Source organism: Drechmeria coniospora, chromosome 02 (assembly GCF_001625195.1).
Source record: "Drechmeria coniospora strain ARSEF 6962 chromosome 02, whole genome shotgun sequence".
In the NCBI taxonomy this organism is placed as follows: domain Eukaryota; kingdom Fungi; phylum Ascomycota; class Sordariomycetes; order Hypocreales; family Ophiocordycipitaceae; genus Drechmeria; species Drechmeria coniospora.
The window spans coordinates 234,375-254,643 of record NC_054390.1 but is presented as its reverse complement, the minus strand read 5'-3'; the positions used below and the strand labels follow the sequence as shown (position 1 = coordinate 254,643).

Sequence of the window (20,269 nt, the reverse complement as noted above, 5' to 3'; positions counted from 1 at the left end):
CCGACCTTCCGTAGCAAGTACGTGTACGCCCAGCAGCCGAGATGATGCCGTGGATGGCTGCCACGATGAGCGTCGAGCCGGGAGCTTGGTATGTTGTCGAATCATTGCCAAGCCGACCTTCCGTAGCATGTACGTGTACGCCCAGCAGGCACCTGCGTGCCGGCGGTGCAGCAACCGAGATGATGCCGTGGATGGCTGATGAGCGTCGATCCGGTTGGAGCCGGGAGCTTGGCATCCTGTCGAATCATTGCCACGCCGACCTTGTCCGAGGCGAGCACGACGGCACACCGGCGATAGCTGGGTGCGCCTGCAGAGCTCGACGGCGCCGGCGGGGGGCAAGGCGCAACGAGGCCGTCTCCGGCCATGCGTGCCGAGAACGCCGCGTTCTCCTTGGCCGTGACGGACGACGATGGGATGGGAGCTTCCCGCACTCGCGAGGCGGGCTTGGCACGATTTTGGCCCGGGCACATTGCCTCGCCACTCGTATCCGCCCACGGACGAGTGGCATGACCACCTCGCGGCATGTGCCACGAGCTCGTACGCGGACTGGGTCGACGAGGGTTGCGATCCCTGTCGATATTCCCTACCACCGTCGATATGGCTGGGAATAGGTTCCCTACCGCCGTCGACATGGCTGGGAGTAGGTTCCCTACCACCGTCGACATCGCTGCGAGTAGGTTCCCTACCACCGTCGACATCGCTGCGAGTAGGTTCCCTACCATCGTCGACATCGCTGCGAGTAGGGGTGCTTGGTAGCTGTGCAGTCATTGCGGAGTAACGATGCTTGCCTGCACCATTGCACATGTGTGTAACACGTGCATGGCAAGGAATACTCAAGTACACCCAAGTAGGCTTGTGCGTGCGTGCGTGCAACTGTCCATACGCACCTTGCGGAGGGTTGAAGAGTTGAGTCGGAAGCTCGATGCAAAGCGTGACTGTGCCTCTGTGAAGCGTCGATGGCAAGCGAAAAGTGTTTCGTCGCCTGGCCCTACTTGTCACGGCCCTTGTCACGTGTGACGACGGAATGACCTGACGACAGACTCGGATAGATCTGCTCCGTGCTCCGTGCCTACTTGGGCAAGTAAATAATATTAATAAATAATTGACAATGAAGCAGTTCGCTGTGCGCAGGAGACATGATGATCCTTGCACACAACCAACGTCACAATCGTCCAGCGCTGGACCAGGGCGAAGTGAGAGGCGTCTTTTACCACCCACACAGCAGGTAGGGTACGGGCAATTTCATTGGGAATAAATGTAGAAGCACTCGCACAGAAATACATGCACAATCAACACCAAAGATTCGGGAGACTGCACGTTGTCCCTCCCGTGCAGGTACAGGGAAGCAATGGCTGTGGGTGCGTGGGACGGAGGGGGAAGGATGAGGTTGCCTGCATTCGCAAGCACGGAATACCTATATCAAGACCGATGTCAACACTTGGATGCACTCGGTGTCGTCCAAGGGCAGTTGCAAGTGCATGTACTTGCATATACAGTACTCCGTAAAGCACACGTATTCGTCGCGAGCTGCGCCGAGTTGCCTTGAGGGCGTAGGATTCACGCCAAGATGCGACCAACCTCGACCAAGTGATTGATCGCAAGGCCCAGACCGACGACAAGGACGGGCAGGCCCATGGACATGCACACCTGAGCATGATTAAAGTGCGGAGCACCGTAGGTACAAGTGCTATTCCGACAGGAGCTCCTTTATGTGCCGGATGGTTCATGGAGGTGCATGCATGCCTACGTAGGAGCCCGAGGCCTGCAAATACGGAGGCGATGCGATGTGGATGCATTTGCAGGTGTAAGTGCGGGTACTTGCGAGTACATGTAGAAGCAGGGCAGCGCCGTAACACAACTTGTACCCACAAAGTACAGTAATGCCAAGTACCTAGTAGGTCGGGAGTTGTGAATAAGTACCGTAACATAGGTAAGTACAGTGGGGTGGCAAAAATATCGATTCATTTTGTACCAGTAGCACCACCAAAGCTGAATCGTCACTTTTGTCGAGTCACTGTACCTAGCAGTTACCTTGGTACAGTACAGTGCTCGGTACATGTAATTTAGGTGGATGCTACGTACGGAGTACATGTACTCCGTACAGTAGGTGCCTTTCTTACTGGTTAGTACTGTACTTGGGTGCTTTAGCACCCGTAGCTGTACAGCAAGTGCACCAAGTACTAGCACCTATTACAGGCACCTTAGTGCCTGCTGGCAGTGCTGTAGGCGTGCTTATATGCGGTACTTGCACAACTACCGTGGTAAGTATATTTGCACCGTTCAGTGCGGTCAAGGCCGCCCAAGGCCCTGTCACAAGGGCAGCCTTTCGATGACCTTTGGGGGTACAAGGTTCAGCGTGCGATCTGCAAAGCAATGCACTTGTACAACCACGGGCCAACGATGCCTACAGTACAAGTGTACGGAGTGCAGCGAAGCGTAATTGCGTAATTGCCTGCAGTTACATGTACAGCTGCACGCAAGTTGTGCTTGTACACTTGTGTATTCTAGTTGCAATGTACTGTTACGGAGTAAGTAAGTACAGAGCAAACCCTCCGTAAGTACTCGGTACTCCGTTCTGTTGGTCCGAATTGCATGCAAGCGCACTTGCTCCGTACAGAGTACTTGTACCGCAACGACCGTACACGTACAATCGCACGTACTCTACCAGCACGGATTCGTACTCTGTACTTTGCACCCTTGGACTGTACTTGCATGCATTGTCGCCTCTACAAGTAAGTACTAGGTACGCATACTTGCGCGCTGGTGTCCTGTGACTTGCGTCTCAGTGGTGCCTCAACGTACCTACTAGGTACTCGTATAATACTTACCTCCTTGCAAGAATCCGCAGCAATACGTACCCAAGGAATGCATATGCGATATCCATCGCTGTTTCTGGCCATTTTCCTCGACGGCTCCCTCGAATGTCCGAATAAAGGCGCGGATTCTGCGGGCGCGTTGCGTACTTCCATAGAGCACCTTTCCTGGGAGACAAGGCTTCAGGTTGGCGAGCGGCAGCAGGCGCCCCATTTGGTACTAGGTATAATACCTGCTAGGTAGCTATCGGTACAATATAATACAGCATGGGCCAACAATAGCAAGCTCGGTGCCCAAGTGCTTGTACAAGTAATCGGTTAGTATTACTACATCTGGCAACGGCAACGGGATATAAGTACATGCACAACAGACAGGATCCCCTGTAGCAATAATAGGCAGCGCCGTCATTTCCAGTCCGTACGCGTATGAACGAGCTTCTACATGTACACGAGCAAGCATTACACGTACTTGACTCCGTATAGTCAGTTGTTGGTCCCCATCTTGCTTATGGGACAAAGGGCTATGGACTGTTGCTGTACATACATTAATACTTACATGTAAGTAATACAGGCGCGAACAAATACAACTACACCTGGGCCGACATGCGCAAGTTCTTTTACTTCACTGTATACTGTACGGGCAGAAAATGCCTCAAGTTGGTACTACAGTACGTGCTCCGTACTCCGTACTGTACCCAGCTGGCAAACCTCTGTACGGAGAACCTATTCCTTTCAAGAACATGTACTTGCACGTACAGCACTCCGTGCAGAGCGCATCATGTACATGTACATACAGTACGGCACTTACGGCACTTACGGCACCTTTGCTACGTTGCATTACAGAGAGCAAGCCGAAGCACGGCACTCGCGATAACCGCTGCTCCGAACAGTGTCGCCCGCACTTTTCACTGTGCATCACAGCCTCCCTCAACCCCTCCCTCCCCCGCTTCTGTTTTCCGCTCGACGAATCCTCACGCCCACGCCCAACGCTCGCCTCCACCGTTCCCACGCACCGCCGTCCGATGGCCCATTCGATGGCCGAGCTCGCTCTCTCTGGCCCCCAAGGCACCGCGTCGTGCGAGTCTCATCTTCACCCGCCATCGTCTCACACGTGCACGGCGACACGAGTGCATGCGTGGCGTGGCCTCTGCCGTCCCCATTCGGTCCCTGCAGGCTTCGCCGTGAGCTGGCATCCGACGAATCTCGAGTCGAAAGCGTAGTCGGTGCCTGCACCGCACGACCGACGAACAATGGCAAAAATTACCATGCTGCCCTGAATGCGGGAAACGTGAGAACCGACGACGAGGACGCGCACGAGAACCGACGAGCCGTCAGCGTACCAGGAGGCATTACCGTTATTGCCTGCTATTGCTCGCTCGTACGAGAAAGAGCAAGTAGACTCGCCGCGGGAGCACAGAGTGTGCTGATCATCGTCCTCACGCAGACAGGCTTGCGTCGGGTGGCATGCCGAGCAAATCGTCGACGACGAAACCGATGGAGTCGTCGTCATAACACGGCGTCGTATTGCTGCAACCTCCTTGCCGACCTGCCCATGTGGAGCACCCTATGGGGCGGCAAAGTCGTCATCAAAAGTCCTGCAGCTGCGGGACGCGAAACGGAACAAGCAGCATTATTACTTGCAAGCACATGTACTCGTTTCCAGCGCGACGACGGTGCAGCGGCTGTCTGCTTGTGCAAGTGCTCGTACGCTGTTGACCTCGAACGGCAGACCCGCTCCGTTCGCTTCATCGTCGACCTGCACTGCTCGAGTCTCCTTCTTTTTTTTTTCCCTTTGCCGCATCGTCCTCCTCGAGCCTGCCCGTTTCCTCGACCGCTCGGCGTGCCTCCCGACGGTGGCCGCAACGCACGAATCATCTCCTCGTGACCTGCCGGCAAGCATCATGGTCGCCCTCGACGAACCGCCCGTGACCTATGCGTCCGATGGGGAAAAGGGCAAGGCTCGTGAAGTTGTCGAGACGGTCGAGGTCGATTCGACGACGCCCGGCCGCGACGCGACGCACCGGAAGCTCAAGTCGCGCCACATCCAGCTCATCGGCATCGGAGGCACCATCGGAACGGCCCTCTACGTACGCCTTTCCCCCGCAGCCGAGTGACGGTTGCCCCTTCGTCTTCTCTCGTCCGCCCCACGCGAGGGCGAGGGGCCGGAGACGCATGGCCGAGGCTGCTGACGGACGACCAGGTTCAAATCGGCAAGGGGCTCCTCAACGGCGGCCCCGCGAGCCTCTTCCTCGCCTTCAGCTTCTGGTGCACCGTCATCTTCGCCGTGACGCTCTGCATGGCCGAGATGGTGACGCACCTGCCCATCTCGTCGCCCTTCATCCGCTTCGCCGGCCGCTACGTCGACGAGGCCTTTGGCTTCGCCGCCGGCTGGAACTTCTTCGTCTTCGAGGCCGCCCTCGTGCCCTTTGAGATTGTCGCCTGCAACGTCATCCTGCACTTCTGGACCGACGTCGTCCCCACGGCCGCCGTCATCGTCTCCATCATCCTCCTCTACGCCGTCATCAACCTTCTCGCCGTCCGCTGGTACGGCGAGTCCGAGTTCTGGGCCGCCGTCGGCAAGGTCGTCCTCGCCGTCGGCCTCGTCGTCTTCACCGTCGTCGTCATGCTCGGCGGCAACCCCGCGGGCGACCGCATCGGCTTCCGCCACTGGTCCGAGCCGGGCGCCTTCGCCGAGCTCTACTACGCCGGCGCCCTCGGCCGCTGGCTCGGCTTCCTGCAGTGCCTCATCCAGGCCGCCTTCACCATCGCCGGACCCGACTACGTCTCCATGGCCGCCGGCGAGGCCGAGAACCCGCGCGTTGTCATGCCCCGCGCCTACAACGCCGTCTTCTACCGCCTCACCGCCTTCTTCGTCCTCGGCTCCCTCTGCGTCGGCATCCTCGTCCCCTTCGACGACGCCGAGCTCACCAAGGCCTTTCGGGACTCGGCCCCGGGCGCCGCCGCCTCCCCTTACGTCGTCGCCATGAACCGCCTCGGCATCCGCGTCCTCCCCCACGTCGTCAACGCCATGGTCCTCACCGCCGCCTTCTCCGCCGGCAACTCGTACGTCTACTGCGCCTCGCGCTCGCTCTACGGCCTCGCCCTCGAGGGCAAGGCGCCCAAGTTCCTCACCACCTGCACCAAGGCGGGCGTGCCCGTCTTCTGCGTCGCCTTCGTCCTCCTCTTCGCCCTGCTCGCCTTCCTGCAGCTCGAGGGCAACGCCGCCAAGGTGCTCGACTGGTTCGTCTCGCTCGTCACGGCCTCCCAGCTCATCAACTTCGCCGTCGTCTGCGCCACCTACCTGTGCTTCCACCGCGCCCTCGCCGCCCAGGGCATCAGCAGGGACACGCTGCCGTACAAGGCCAGGTTCATGCCCTACGCCGCGTGGTACGGCCTCGTGTGCACCTCGGTCATGGCCTTGGTCGGCGGCTACACCGTTTTCCTGCCCCTGCCGGGCCGCTGGAGCGTGCCGGATTTCCTCTTCTCGTGCGTCGCCGCCCCTCGCTGCCCTTTGTTGTCGGAGAGCTAACACGCCCGCAGCTACACCATGATTCCCGTCTTTCCCGCCCTGTACCTCGGCTGGAAGCTGGTCCACAAGACGCGCATGCACAAGCCCGTCGAAGTCGATCTGCAAAAAGACATGGCGTCGATAGAGGAGTACGAACGTAACTTCATGCCGCAGCCGCCCTCGTGCGTCTTCCCGCCTTGCCCCCGCTCAACGGCATCGCTGACGTGACCAGAAATCGTTTCGAGAGAGTCTTGGACAGGATCTTTGGCTAGAAAGGAGATGGCCACGCGAGGGGCACCAAACATGCACCGGTGGCCCACGGACGGAGGAGTCGCGCCGACCAATCTGAAGCCGCGCGAGGTGCGTCAGGAGCCGTCATCCGACCGCGTGCGCAAACACTCCGGGCAATAATCCCTGTTCCCCAAGCCTTGCCACGGAGCCTTCCTGATCATGCGCCGAGGAACGTCGGCCGGAATCCAGCATGCGAAGCCCGTCGCGAGGGCTTTACAGCACGGCTCCAGATGCCATGCGAGTCGCCGACCGCCGCTGGGGTTGACGAGGTGGCCACAGCGGGCGTACACGAATGCCGTCGGTTGGCACATCATGGGGGTGAATTCGAGCGCCGGCGCTGCGGCGGCAATGACGATCGGAATGCTTTGGAGTTTGAAAAGGTTCACCTGACAGAGGGTCAGTTGGCCCACATGCGGGAAGAGGAGCTGCTCTCGACCGCCTTGGTTGACGAGGATCTCGATGAGGTTCACCTCACCATTCTCTCGCGAGCTTTTCTACACCCGAAATCTGCTCCGACGACAGCGAATAGACATATTCATCAGTCCAGTGACGTTGAGATGAAAGTTGTGCCGAGCAGCGGATGGTGAGTCAACGAGGTCAAGTGACGTAGGATCGATAGGCTGAGCAAATAGGGATATTTCACACGGGGATGTTCAATGAATCAAAATGAATTGGAGTTGGCAGAGAGCGTGTAGGAGAGAAAATGCGGAATCGTTTAGAAGCCCACGTCGCTAGAGATGTGTCCTCCTCGGGCGCCTTCCGTTCGGAAATGAGCTCACGGTTTCGAATGAATATGAAGGTGGCAATGACGTGTGGTGGAAAGATGCTGCTTTCCATCTTGACATGTCGAAACACCCATCGCTCTCCCCTCGGGTCATCTGCTGCTACAGGGGAGAAGGAGGGAGGGGGCTATGTAGTGTCACGAATGGTAAACCGTCGTCACTGTCCTTGCTCGCGTCCCCGTGGGCTTCCTTGGGGAATGACGGAGACTGCCTGCCCGCGCGAAACTGTGCTATTTCAAACAGTGCATAATACAGCCGCCGAAATGCATCGGCTGCCCATCCATCAATACCGGCGTCTGACCGCGCAGCCATCCCCAGAGGCATAGGAACATGCGACGCCGACGCCGACGACGTTCAGCAAAAACCACGCAAGCACCCGCATCCTTTGCAGCAGGCTTCGCGATGCCAGCCCATCTTGCCGCAACTCGTCGTCCCTTCCATCCTCCGTCATCAGGGGTATCGTCCAACTCGCAGCACCTCGCCTGCGCTCACAGCTCGTCCTTGGCATGCTGCCCCGGTTCCTCGGCAGCATCAGTTGCCGATGCCGCCGAAGCGCTGGCCGTGCCGTCGTCTTTCTCTCCCTCGTCGCCGGCTTCCTTATTATTATGTTCTTGGGAGTTCTCAACAGGTTCGGGATCCGTGGGGTTGACCGTCTCCGTCTCCGTCTCGGGCTTGGGTTCCGCCTCCGTCTCGGGTTCCGTCTCTGTCCTTGGCACCTCGTCGGCAGTTCCGTCGTCCGCTACTGCATCAACTCGCTCTCCGGCACCTGCGGAATGATTAGCGCATGTTGTAATTGAATGACGGCGAAAGCAAACTTGGCTCACTCGGAATGGTCGGTTCAGAGTCACCAGCCGGGCTCGAAAAGGTGTCATGCCCGTCCTGGCTTTCGAAAGCACTGGCCGATGCCTCGTCGGCCCTCTCGGCTGCCGCATCGAGTTTCTCTTCAACAGGAAAAGATGGCGCGCCAGCATCCTCCGCCACCTGCTCTGCCGTTTCGCCGGCGTGTTCTCGGGTGGCTTCGGGGACAGAGGAAGGAGACTCCTCGACGGGAGGCTTTGCATCGCCGACAGCATCCTCGGCCTCTGGTGCATCATCCAAAGGGCCGCCGACAATCTCCTCCGCATGCTCGGCCTTTTGGGCGGCTTCGGCGGCTTCGGCGGCTTCGGCGGCTTCGGCGGCTTCGGCGGCTTCGGCGGCTTCGGCGGCTCGTCGCATGGATTCAGAGTCAAAGTCGTCGGTCGAGTCCTTGGCCAGAATCTTCCAGCGGGCCACTTCTTTCAGGCGGCTCAGCTCCTTGGCCGCCGCCGCCGCCATCGTCATGCCCTCCTCCTCGACCTGGGCGGCGGCATCCTGGGCCTCGAGAAGGGTCGGGTGGCTGACGATCAGCTGCTTGAGCTCCTCGGTCCAGTTCGTGAGCGTGTTCTTGAGCTCGTGGTACTTGGCCCAGTCCTTGTAGGTGACGCCTTCGGCCCAGGCCCACTTCATGCCAATCTGCTGCAGGGCGAGGCCTCGGGTCTCGTCGAGGATCTGGAAATGAGTGTCGGCGGCCTTGACGACCGTCTCTTGCAGGTCGGCATCGTAGTCCTCGCGCCAGCCTCGGATGAGCTGAGCCTTCTTCTTGATGGCGACACCGGCTTCGCGAATGGCCCTGAGGGCTCTCTGCTCGCCATCCCCGGCGGCATCCTCGACGACGGAAGAAATGGTACGCTTGAGGTCGGCGAGCTCGGAAGCGATCGTCAGGCTCAGCGTCTCGACGAGGCCGCCTCCCGTCGCCTTGGCGCGCTCCTCGATCATGCGGCGCGCGATCTCGTCGATGCGGTCCTCCATGTCGGTGGCGCCCTCGTCGGCCTGGGCGGCAAACTTGTTCTGCCACATCTCGAGATCGTGAGCGACCATCTCGCGGGCGGCCCGTCGCTTGTCGCTCTCGCCCTCGGCGGCGGCGGGGGCTTCGACGGGATTCCAGTACTTTTCGACCGGCTGCTGCGGCTGCCGAGGCTCGGCGGCCGACGAGGCGCTCTCGGCCGTCGACGTCGGGGTCAGGGCCGTCGAGGATTCGGACGCAGTCACGTCGTCGTCGGACGGCGTCGGCTCAGTCGTGCTCCTGCGTCGTCAGCGCAAGCTCGGTTCGACGGTTACGCGGACCGAACTCACTCGTCGATGGAGTCGGAGAGGATCTTGGTCCTACTAATCTTGTGCCGGCCAAGGCGCTCCCCGATGCGGACCAGCTGCGGCTCGACGCTCTCGACGTACACGACGCGCAGCTGGGGCCAAACGGTGGTGTCGAGGAAGACGACGGTCTTGTTCCAGGCCCAGTAGGTGGTGGGGATGACGGTGTGAAGGGTGAAGTCGGAGGCGACGGCATACCCGTGGGCGGCGTACGGCTGCAGAAACTCGTAGCTCGGCAGGAGGTAGCCGTGGAAGAGGCGCAGCGAGCTCGTCCTGGCGGCGTCGTAGTACGGTCCGACTCGGTCGGCGGCCTTGTTGACGTGGGGCGCGACGGATTGTCGGTAGCGTTCCCGCGAGAGCTCCTGGATCCGGACCAGCCGCGGCTGCCCGTTGGTCTCCCATTGCGTCCAAGCATAGGCCCGACCCTGGCGGACGAGGGGGGCACCGTAGCGGGCGGCGTAGACACGGGCGGGCGTCAGAAGGCGCGCGTTGACGGCGTCGTAGTACGGCCCGGCGACGTCGACGTACGGCAAGGCGTAGCGGTCGTAGTACGGCTGCAGGTGGGGGGATACGGCGGACTTGGCGACAAAGTACAGCCGGCAGAGGTAGGGCGAGGTCTCGTCGCAGGCTTCGAGGGACGAGGGACAGCGGAAGAGGATGGTGACGATGGCACCCCAGGTGGCGATTCTGCGGGACTTGTGAGCGACGACACGGGGAGCAGCGACGACGGGGGAGCAGCGCCGGGTCGTCGGGGGGTACCAACCTCGCGAGCAGGCTGAAGAGGGAGCGGAAGAAGCCACGAGGTGCTTTCGAGGGCCTCGTGCGGCGGGGCTTGGTCCGTTTTCCATGGCCGTTGGCCGGCTTGAGGGGGCCGCTGGGCTCGGCCATGGCGGGCGAGAGGTCGAGATTCGCGAGCCCGGGCGGCGGCGAGACGAGGAACGGCTGCGAGGAGGGAGGAGGCGAGCGAGGAAGACACAGCTCGAGGCGGAGCACCTCGAGATGCGGAGCCTTCAGGCCCTGTCCCGCGTCACGCCAACGGGGGGGGGGGGGGAGGCGGAAATTGGGGGAGATTGGGGACGGCCGACGGTGCGAGGCGACGGCCGACGGGCAGCGAGCACGCCAGCACGGACTCTGCACTCGCTCGTGTGTGTACGCGGGCTCGCAGGTTGCAGCTCCGGCGAGAAGGTTGATCGGTAGGCCGCAGACGGCGTGAGGGGGGACGGATGGGGAGGAGGAAACGCTTTCCGAGGTCGACGAGAAAGGGATCGAGGCGCCGTTGGACCTTCGGCCTAGTGGTCGGGCCGGTACGGGCGGCGGGGGCATGTCGCCCATCTTGTACCCGCGGCAGCTTCAGCACCAGCGGCACCAAGTCCCTAGCGGGTTCGTCCCCCGAAGGTTCCTACAGTGAGGGGGGTGGCAAAAATGTCGATGCAATTTTGTAGGAGTAGAGACACCATAACTGAATCGTCACTTTTGTCCAGTGACTGCAGGAGCCACAGCTTCAGCCCTCGCAGCACCAAGTCCCTAGCAGGTTCGTCCCCCGCAGCACGGTTGGTACGAGTACCTACAGTGAGTGGGGGGCCAAAATTGTCGGTTCAGTTTGTTGGAGTAGAGACACCAAAACCGAATCGTTACTTTTGTCCAGCGACTGTGGGAGCCGCAGCTTCAGCCCTCGCACCACCAAGTCCCTAGCAGGTTCGTCCCCCGCAGCATGGTTCGTACGGGCTGCGGGCAGTACCTTGGACCAACAGCCACAGCACGCACCGCAACACTGTTGGTGCTGGCCATTGGGCTCTCGGTGCTCGCGAGCCAACAGCGTGGACCTGCTCACGGCGCCGTACAGACATGCACGGCACGGGAACGACCAAGGTCCACGACGACCTAGACGCACGCAACGGCCTATTGATGGCGACGTCGGTCGGCCGCTCCGTCGGTCGGCCGCTCCGTCGCGTCGTCGACTCGTCGCCATTGTCGGCCTCGTCCACGCCAGAGCACCAACGGTTCCATGGAAGGCCATGGAGCGCCATGGAAGATTGGCGTGGTTGACGCGAGGTGGCGTCCAACGAGGTCTTTCACGCAGCGCACCGGCCTCTGTAGGCCACACGGCACCAACTGTACCGCATCAAGGGCCAGCACGTGCCTTTGTTGGTCACTCCGAAATGCACTGCAGCGGTCGGTACAACGGCACGCACCACCACTCACTACTGCGATTCCTACGATCAGCCAGGTACAGTCACCTGACAAAAGTGACGACTCAGTGTTGGTAACGCTACTCCTACAATTTGAATCGACATTCTTGCCAGCCCACCGTAGTAGGTACGAGTACTACCAAGTAGCAGGTACGAATACCTGGTAAGGTAGCAGGTACGAATACTACCAGGCGGTAGGTACGAGGACTACCAGATAGTACCTAGGTACGAGCACTATCAAGTAGTAGGTACGAGTACTGCGAGGTAGGAGGTGTGAGTACTACCAGGTAGTAGGTGCGATGACTACCAAGAGGTAGGTACGATGACTACCAGGTAGTAGGTACGAGTACTACCAGGCAGTAGGTACGAGTACTACCAGGTAATAGTAGGTACGAGTACTACCAGGTAATAGTAGGTACGAGTACTCCGTACTACCAGGTAATACAGTAGTAGGTACGAGTACTACCAGGTATCAGGTACAATGACTACAGTGCATGTACATACTGCATGTACATACGGCATGTGCACCAATACTGCTTTGTATAATCCATTGTCATGCCTCTATTCGCACCTGGTATGATGCACCACTGCTGGCACATGTACCGCGCTCGGTAGGTAATCTACTAGGTTCCCATGAATAGGAAAGCTAGACATGTGACATGTGCAGAATTGTTCAAAGAGTACTGACCCAAGTATTGCATCGGCACATGCAGAGTGTTTATTCCTCTCGGGCCATTATGACAGGCCATTATGACAAATACTCCGTTTGTCGGTGCCTGCTGTCTGCAGCGCCGTCTGGTGCTACAGTACATGTACAGTACGGTGCTTGGTCCTTGGTGCCAGTTGGCGGCACAGGTGCTACTTGAGCTCTGCCACCGCCGCGACGGAGCACCCAACTGCTCCGAACTCTAGTACCTAGTATGCAGTTGTAGGTGCCGACATATGTACAGTAGTTGCAGGTACCTACCCATGTGGTTGCAGGTACTTACCCATGTGGTTGCAGGTACCTACCCGTGTAGTTGTAGGTACCTACGCGGTTGTAGGTGTTATCGGGGTTGTAGGCGTCATTGCGAGGGTCAGTACTGCGTAGTACCTCGTGCCAACCTACCTAGTACATACCAAGTACCTACGGGATGGGCATGCAAGGACTTGCCTTGGTACCTAGTAGCCATGGTGAGTGCTGCGCCAAAGTGCCTCTGAGAGGGACGCTGTTGGTGCGCAATGGCATCGTGCTGCTGGTGGTGTCATGTCTTCTGGCAAGCGGCGGTAGAAAGCAAATGGCCCGAGTTCATACTCCTGCGAATGCCGTCGATAAGACACCGTTTGCGGGTTGACCACACGAGTTCAAGGCGTCAGCAGGGTAACCTGTCTGTGCCGGCAGACAGCAAACACTGGTACCGTCCGTCGTAAATCGTGCCCCTGGGTGCATGGCACGGGCTATGCTGGAGGGCGGACGACGAAGCCTACCGCTGCTGTAGGGAATGCCAATGCCAATAGTATTGCTGCCGTCATTTGCAGTAATTGCCCCTAGCACGTACACGCAAGTACTTACTTGCGGTTGGGTGGCAAAAATGTCGATGCAATTTGTACGAGGAGTGCTACCAAGACTGAATCGTTACTTTTGTCAAGTGACTGTACCTACTAGGTTGTAATTACCGTAGTATTACCTCGTAGGCTCTTGGAGGGTGGCAAAAATGTCATTCAATTTGTACGAGTAGTGCTACCAAGACTGAATCGTTACTTTTGTCAAGTGACTGTACCTACTAGGTTGTAATTACCGTAGTATTACCTCGTAGGCTCTTGGAGGGTGGCAAAAATGTCATTCAATTTGTACGAGTAGTGCTACCAAGACTGAATCGTCACTTTTGTCAAGCGGCTGTACCTACTAGGTAGTAATTACCGTGGTATTACCTCGTAGGCTCTTGTCAGGTGGCAAAGCATCAATTCGCTTTGTAATATTGGTGGTAGCGCAACCAAAATTGAATCGTCACTTTTGTCTACAGAGTACAACCAAGTACCTAGTAGTGCTGTACTTACAGTATGGAGTAACTGTAGTAATATTACTTGGTGCTCCCTACCTCCCAAGTACCTACCTAGTAGTAGGTACTAAGGTAGCCGTCCTACCTGTAGGCTGTACTTGACTTGTCTACTAGACAGGTACATGTACAGCATTATCACCATTATTAGCTCCCACACGCATTGGGCCATTAGTAAAGTACCTACCGAGTCCCTGCAACTACAGGCGGGAGGAACATGGTTCACCAACCGATCGGTAGCCAGCACGCCGTGCTTCCAGCACCACATCCCTCGCTCAACTTTCCTCGCCATCGTGCTCTCGTCGACGAGTGGACGAATCGATGCCCCGACTCTCCTCGCCGCTGCGAGTCCGGCAAAGGCACGGGCGGTGGTGGAGAGACGCGTCGGCGGAGAGCGTCGCTGGCACTGTTTCGGCGCCATGTTCAACCGCCCTCCGCGAGATACCTCGTCGGTACATGTCGGCGTCCCCAAACCCCGCCCTGAGGTGCGGTATCGGCAAGGTACCGCCGCTGCCTCCGCTCGCCCCTCGTGCCATCCTCCTCCACCGCCTACCTCCACCGCTCGACCTTGCTTTCTTCTTCCTCCCTCATCCATGCCACCCTTTCGACTTTTGCATCTTCCATCCATCGGCTTGCCGCCTCCCACCCGCCGTCTTCCTCTCTCAAGGACCTCGTCCACGCCTCAAGCGCCGTCCGATCCCCGTCTCTCTCCAATTTCTTCGTCCCCCCTCTCCTTGCGGCCGGCGTCCCGACCACGTGCCCTGGAGCGGCCGGCGAGCCTCGCGGCACCCCCTCACCGCCGACGTTCGAACCGCCTCTGTTGCAAAGCACGCCGCCCGCGACGAGCCGTCCTCCTCGCCTCGCCGTCGCTCGACGCCTCATGCGCCCCTCGGCACGCGCGAGATCGCCCCTCTGAGGGAATCAGCTCGCCACCATGGACGACGACGACGCCGCCGCCGCCTCCCTCCCTCGACCGTCGCCGCTCCCCGACGCGGCGCCCGCCATCTGTCGGATATGTAGGGGCGAGGGCACCGCCGCCGAGCCGCTCTTCTACCCCTGCAAGTGCAGCGGCAGCATCAAGCACGTCCACCAGGACTGCCTGATGGAGTGGCTCTCGCACTCGCAGAAGAAGCACTGCGAGCTCTGCAAGACGTCGTTTCGCTTCACCAAGCTCTACGCCCCCGACATGCCCCAGTCGCTGCCCGTCCACGTCTTCCTCGAGCACGTCGCCCGCTACCTGCTGCGGAACCTGCTCCTCTGGCTCCGCGCCGCCGTCACCGTCAGCGTCTGGGTCTGCTGGCTGCCCTACTTCATGCGCTCCGTCTGGTCCTTCATGTTCTGGGTCAGCGACGAGGGCCTCGGGCCCGCCTCGGTCCTCGCGAGGAGCGACGTCGCCGGCGCCGCCCTCTGGCTCTCGGCCTCGGACCTGGGCACCTGTCCCGCCACGCCCCTGCTGGCCCCGACCACCACCTCGGCCGCCGAGGCCGCCGCCGTCATCAAGGAGCTGCACGGCGAGGACCTGTCCGAGTACCTCGTCCGCATCCTCCTCGGCTCCCTCGGCATGCCCACCAAGACGCGCTCCGACAGCGTCGGCGGCCCCTTTGACGCCTCGCACGCGAGCGGCCTGAACCTGACCGTGCCGACCGCCAGCACCCTCCTCGGCGACGTGAGGATGCTCAAGAACCTCACGCGAAGCCCGACCGTCAACAGCACCGTCGTCACCGTCCTCGAGGGTCAGATCATCACCATCCTCGTCATCCTGAGCTTCATCCTCGTCATACTCGTCCGCGATTACGTCGTGCAGCAGCAGCCCGAGATCAACATGCGCGCCGCCTTTGAGCCCGAGAATGATGACCTCCCCGCGCCGCACGCCGACGAGCCGGCCGAGCCGCCGCCGCCGCCGCCGCCGCTGCCCATGGTTGAGCCGCTGCGGGAGCCCGTCGATTCCGACTCGGACGGCGAGGTGCCCGACGGCAGCACCCGCGCGAGCACGCCCCTGCCCGTGATGCCGGCGCCCGAGAGCTCGACCGCCGAATCCGACATGGCCGGGATGGGCGTCGGCCGCGAGCAGGATGGCCAGGAAGGGCCGTCGACGACGGCCACGCCCGTCGACGAGGCAACGTCGCCGCCGGAAATGCCGTCCGATCGGCCGGCCGCCCGTCGACCCTTTGCCGTCGCCGACGCCGACGACGCCGACAGTCGCTCCAGCGTCATGGACTACCTGCGAATCTATCGACGGGCCAACGGGGACTTGGAACGCATCCTGCAGATCGTCGAGGAGGAGGGGCTCGAGGACCGCCTCGGCTACTGGGTCGACGTGACCCGCCGTTCCATGACGAAACGCGACGACGTCGAAAACGCCCTCGCCCTGTCGCTGACCGTGCCGTCGGCCGCGCCGGAGGAGCATCCTCGAGCGGCCGTCGAGGACCGCGCCGACGAGTTGACGGCGCTGGCGAGCGCCTCCAAGGGCAAGGAAGTGGCGGCGGCCTGGCCGGCGCCGGAGCAGCCGCGAGCCGCTTCGTCGAGGCCACGCGCCGCCTCGGATGGCCCGAGGCCTCGCGCCGCCGTGCATCCTCTCGGCAGCAACAACTGGTCGTTTGCCGACCTGCCGCCACGTTCGTCGGCCGACGAGGAGTCGCCGTCGTTCCGAGCCGACGGAGCCTCCTCGGTCGACCGTGAGAACGGATACCCTCGCGATGACGAGCATCACGCGCATGCCGATACCGAGAACGGAGCCGTCGCGGCCCATCCCCCCGAGGCCGACCAGGCCGACCAGGCCGAGGCGCCCAGCCACGTCGAGCCGCAGGGGCTCCTCGGCTGGATGGCCGACTTCATGTGGGGAGGTCTCGATGAGCATCAGAACCTCGACGCCGACGACCCTCACCACGACGACGACGGCTGGGTCGACGTCCCGATGGCCGACGGCCCCGACGACGACGTCGAGCCCGACGACAGGGACGTCGACGCCGTCGGCGGCCAGGGCGTCGATGTCGAGGTCATCGACGACCTCGAAGAGTTCGAGGGCGTCATGGAGCTCATCGGCATGCGCGGACCCATCGCCGGCCTCTTCCAGAACGCCATCTTCTGCGCCGTCCTCGTCTCCGTCACCATCTTCGCCTGCATCTTCGTCCCCTACAACATCGGCCGGCTGAGCGTCTGGACCGTCGCCAACCCCCTGCAGCTGGTCCGCATGCTCTTCGAGCTGTCCAAGGTCGTGCAGGACGCGAGCATCATCGTCGGCGGCCTGGCCTCGTGGTGCGCCCTCAACCTCGTCCAGATGTTCACCGGCGTCGTCGGCGGCGCCCTCGAGTCCAAGGTCGTCGTCGCGCGAAAGGCCTCGTGGGCCCTGTGGACGGGCGCCGCCAAGCGCGTCATGGAGTGCGCCCTCATGGACTTTCCCACGACGGCGTCGGAGATGAAGAACTTCTCCGCCATCAGCCACGAGGCCCTCGTCGCCGTCAAGGGGTCCCTGTCGTCGGCCCTCGGCAGCGCCCACCTGACGCTGGCCTCCCTCGCCACCGTGAGCTTGGCTGCGTCGGACGGCAGGCTGCTCCTCGCCGCGGCGACCGGCGCCGCCGGTTCGGCCGCCGCGAGCCTCCGCGCCCTCTGGTCGCTTCTGCTCGATCCCAGCTCGTGGGTCATCGACCTGCGCGGCGTCGAGGGACGGCCTCCCGTCGACCCCGAGCTCGCCTACTGGTCCGGACTCGACCGTCTGTGGGCCATCCTCGCCGGCTACGTGACCATCTGCGCCGTCGGCGCCATGTACCTGAGGCGAGGCACGCCCTTCTCGACGGGCAACCTGATGCAGGCCTGGGAGGCCGGCGTCATCGACACGCTGCACCAGGCGAGCGGCATCATGAAGGTCATCCTCATCATCAGCATCGAGATGCTCGTCTTCCCCCTCTACTGCGGACTCCTCCTCGACGTCGCCCTGCTGCCGCTCTTCGAGAGCATCACGGTCCGCTCGCGCGTCATGTTCACCTACAACTACCCCCTGACCTCCATCTTCGTCCACTGGTTCGTCGGCACCGGGTACATGTTTCACTTTGCCCTCTTCGTCTCCATGTGCCGCAAGATCATGCGACCGGGCGTCTTGTGTGAGTGCCTCCCCCCGGCCCCCTTGCTGCCCCCGGCGACCCTACGCCCGCCTGCTGATCCCTTTCGTCCTAGACTTCATCCGAGATCCCGACGACCCCGAGTTTCACCCCGTCCGCGACGTGCTCGAGCGCAACCTCACGACGCAGCTGAGGAAGATACTCTTCTCGGCCTTTGTGTACGGTGCGCTCGTCATCGTCTGCCTCGGCGGCGTCGTCTGGGGGCTGGCCTACGCGCTGCCGGGCGTCCTGCCGATACATTACTCGTCCAACGAGCCGGTGCTCGAGTTCCCCGTCGACCTCCTCTTCTACAACTTCCTGATGCCCCTGGCCGTCAAGGTCTTCAAGCCCGGCGACGGCCTGCACACCATGTACACCTGGTGGTTCCGCAAGTGCGCCCGCGCCCTGCGCCTGACGTACTTTCTCTTCGGCGAGCGACGAATCGACGAGGAGGGCACCCTGCAGCTGGATCCGGGCCTGCGCCATCGGTTGCGGGTCAGGCCTCTGTTCCTCGAGCTCGACAAGTTCAACCAGGTCATCCCCAAGACGTGGCGGGACACCTTCGAGGGCGGCCACGCGAAGCCCAACCCTCCCATCTCGAGCCGCGAGGAGAGGATACTGCGGCGGCGCAAGAAGCACCTCGTCGGCTCGAGACAGCTCGTCAAGAGCGGCCGCTTCGTGCGCGCGCCGGCCTCGGACCGGGTCAAGATACCCAAGGGCCGGAAGGTCTTCCTCCCCGTCACCGAGCTCAGCAGGCGCAAGGACGGCAACGAGGACAACGACATCTACGCCTCCAACCAGTACCAGCTGGTGTACATCCCACCCCACTTCCGCACGAGGGTCTTTCTCTTCATCCTCTTCATCTGGCTCTTTGCCGCCGTCACGGGCGTCGGCATCACCGTCATCCCGCTGGCCCTCGGGAGGACCATGTTCAAGGCGCTGATCCCCGAGGGGATCCGAACCAACGACATCTACGCCTTCAGCATCGGCATCTACCTCATCGGCACCGTCGCCTACGCCGTCTTCCGCGCCCGGAGCCTCGTCGCCCAGGCGCGCGGCTGGGTCGGCGCGGCGTGGGAGGAGATCAAGGGCGGCGGCGTCGCGCGCCGCACCTTGTCGGCCGTCGTCCGGGCGGCCAAGCTCCTGTACGCCTACTTCTTCCTCCTCCTCGTCTTCCCGCTCCTCTTCTCGACGACGATGGAGCTCTACGTCACCATCCCGCTGCACACGTACATGAACCCGCCAACGGCGGCGCGGGAGCCCGAGCGGACGGTCGACCGTCACACCGTCCGCCTCATACAGGCCTGGACGCTGGGGTTGCTGTACCTGAACCTCGGCACGCGGATGCTGCGGTCGCTGCTCCCCGACAGCCGAATCTCGACGGCCGTGCGGACCGTCATGCGCAACGGGTGGCTGCGACCCAACATTGGCGTCCTGACGAGGGCCTTTGTGATCCCCGGCGTCGTGATGGCGGCCGTGGCCACGTTCTACCCGCCCCTGATGATGAGCATCTTCGTCAGGACCGAGCTCGCCGCCGATCTCTACGCCGCCGCCGACGAAGGCGTCCGGGCGGCCAATCTCGCCATCCTGTACCGATACTCGTATCCGGCATCCGCGCTGGCGGCCGTCGTGATGAGGAAGCTCTTCCGCATGGTCAGGGTGTTCAACGGTTGGAAGGTGGGCATCCGCGACGAGGCGTACCTCATCGGCGAGCGTCTGCACAACTTTGGCGCCGCCGCGACGGGAACGAAGAGGGCCAAGAAGGTATGGGGAGCAGCGGGACATGCAAGATTGTAAGCGATTCGTGCGCACGACGGCGTTTGCCTGCACTGTATATATATCCATCATGTGTAATGAGCGTAATGATACCTCGACGGCCTCGGGCTCCTTGGCACGGCTTCCACATCGGCAGGGGCTTTGGTGCATGGCCATGTCAGCAGCGGTAGCCGAGAACGGCTTCGCAATGTAATGATTGTGATGATTATGATGACACGGTGTGATGATTTTCAATCTCGAATCTCGATGATACGGTTCATCGCCATAAAGGTGCAACCAGAGGGCATGATGATTGTGATGATAATGATGACATGGTGCAATGATTGATAATCTCGAATCTCGATGCTACGGTTCATCGCCGTGAGGGTGCAACCAGAGTAACTATGTTCATCGTTGTGAGGATGAAACCAGAGGATAATATGATAACTGTGATCAATATGATATAATGGTGTTTTGGTCGACAATCTCGAACCTCGATGCTACGGTTCATCGTCGTGAGGATGCAACCAGAGGATAATATGATAACTGTGATCAATATGATATAATGGTGTTTTGGTCGACAATCTCGAACCTCGATGCTACGGTTCATCGACGTAAGGGTGCAACCAGAGGGG

The 20,269-nt window shown here is 60.9% G+C and overlaps 4 protein-coding genes across 4 annotated transcripts; 2 read left to right on the top strand and 2 right to left on the bottom strand.

The window, feature by feature from the left end:
* Window positions 1-101: 101 nt before the first annotated feature.
* On the bottom strand, window positions 102-632 carry DCS_03351 (uncharacterized protein; the record flags this gene model as incomplete). The annotated part of the gene is made up of 1 exon (XM_040800670.1): window positions 102-632. The coding sequence occupies one exon, from the start codon at window positions 630-632 to the stop codon at window positions 102-104; it is 531 nt and encodes a 176-aa protein (XP_040655703.1).
* A 3,203-nt stretch (window positions 633-3,835) lies between these two features.
* DCS_03350 (uncharacterized protein) lies at window positions 3,836-7,199 on the top strand (the record flags this gene model as incomplete). Its single annotated transcript, XM_040800669.1, has 6 exons — window positions 3,836-3,888; window positions 3,987-4,191; window positions 4,262-4,900; window positions 5,014-6,299; window positions 6,354-6,503; window positions 6,782-7,199. The coding sequence occupies 6 exons, from the start codon at window positions 3,836-3,838 to the stop codon at window positions 7,197-7,199; spliced, it is 2,751 nt and encodes a 916-aa protein (XP_040655702.1).
* Window positions 7,200-7,882: 683 nt separating this feature from the next.
* Window positions 7,883-10,892, bottom strand: DCS_03349 (uncharacterized protein; the record flags this gene model as incomplete). Its single annotated transcript, XM_040800668.1, has 4 exons — window positions 7,883-8,160; window positions 8,219-9,495; window positions 9,546-10,247; window positions 10,324-10,892. 4 exons carry the CDS (start codon window positions 10,890-10,892, stop codon window positions 7,883-7,885), a joined length of 2,826 nt encoding a protein of 941 aa, XP_040655701.1.
* Window positions 10,893-14,719: 3,827 nt separating this feature from the next.
* Window positions 14,720-19,825, top strand: DCS_03348 (uncharacterized protein; the record flags this gene model as incomplete). Its single annotated transcript, XM_040800667.1, has 1 exon — window positions 14,720-19,825. The coding sequence occupies one exon, from the start codon at window positions 14,720-14,722 to the stop codon at window positions 19,823-19,825; it is 5,106 nt and encodes a 1,701-aa protein (XP_040655700.1).
* Window positions 19,826-20,269: the final 444 nt, after the last annotated feature.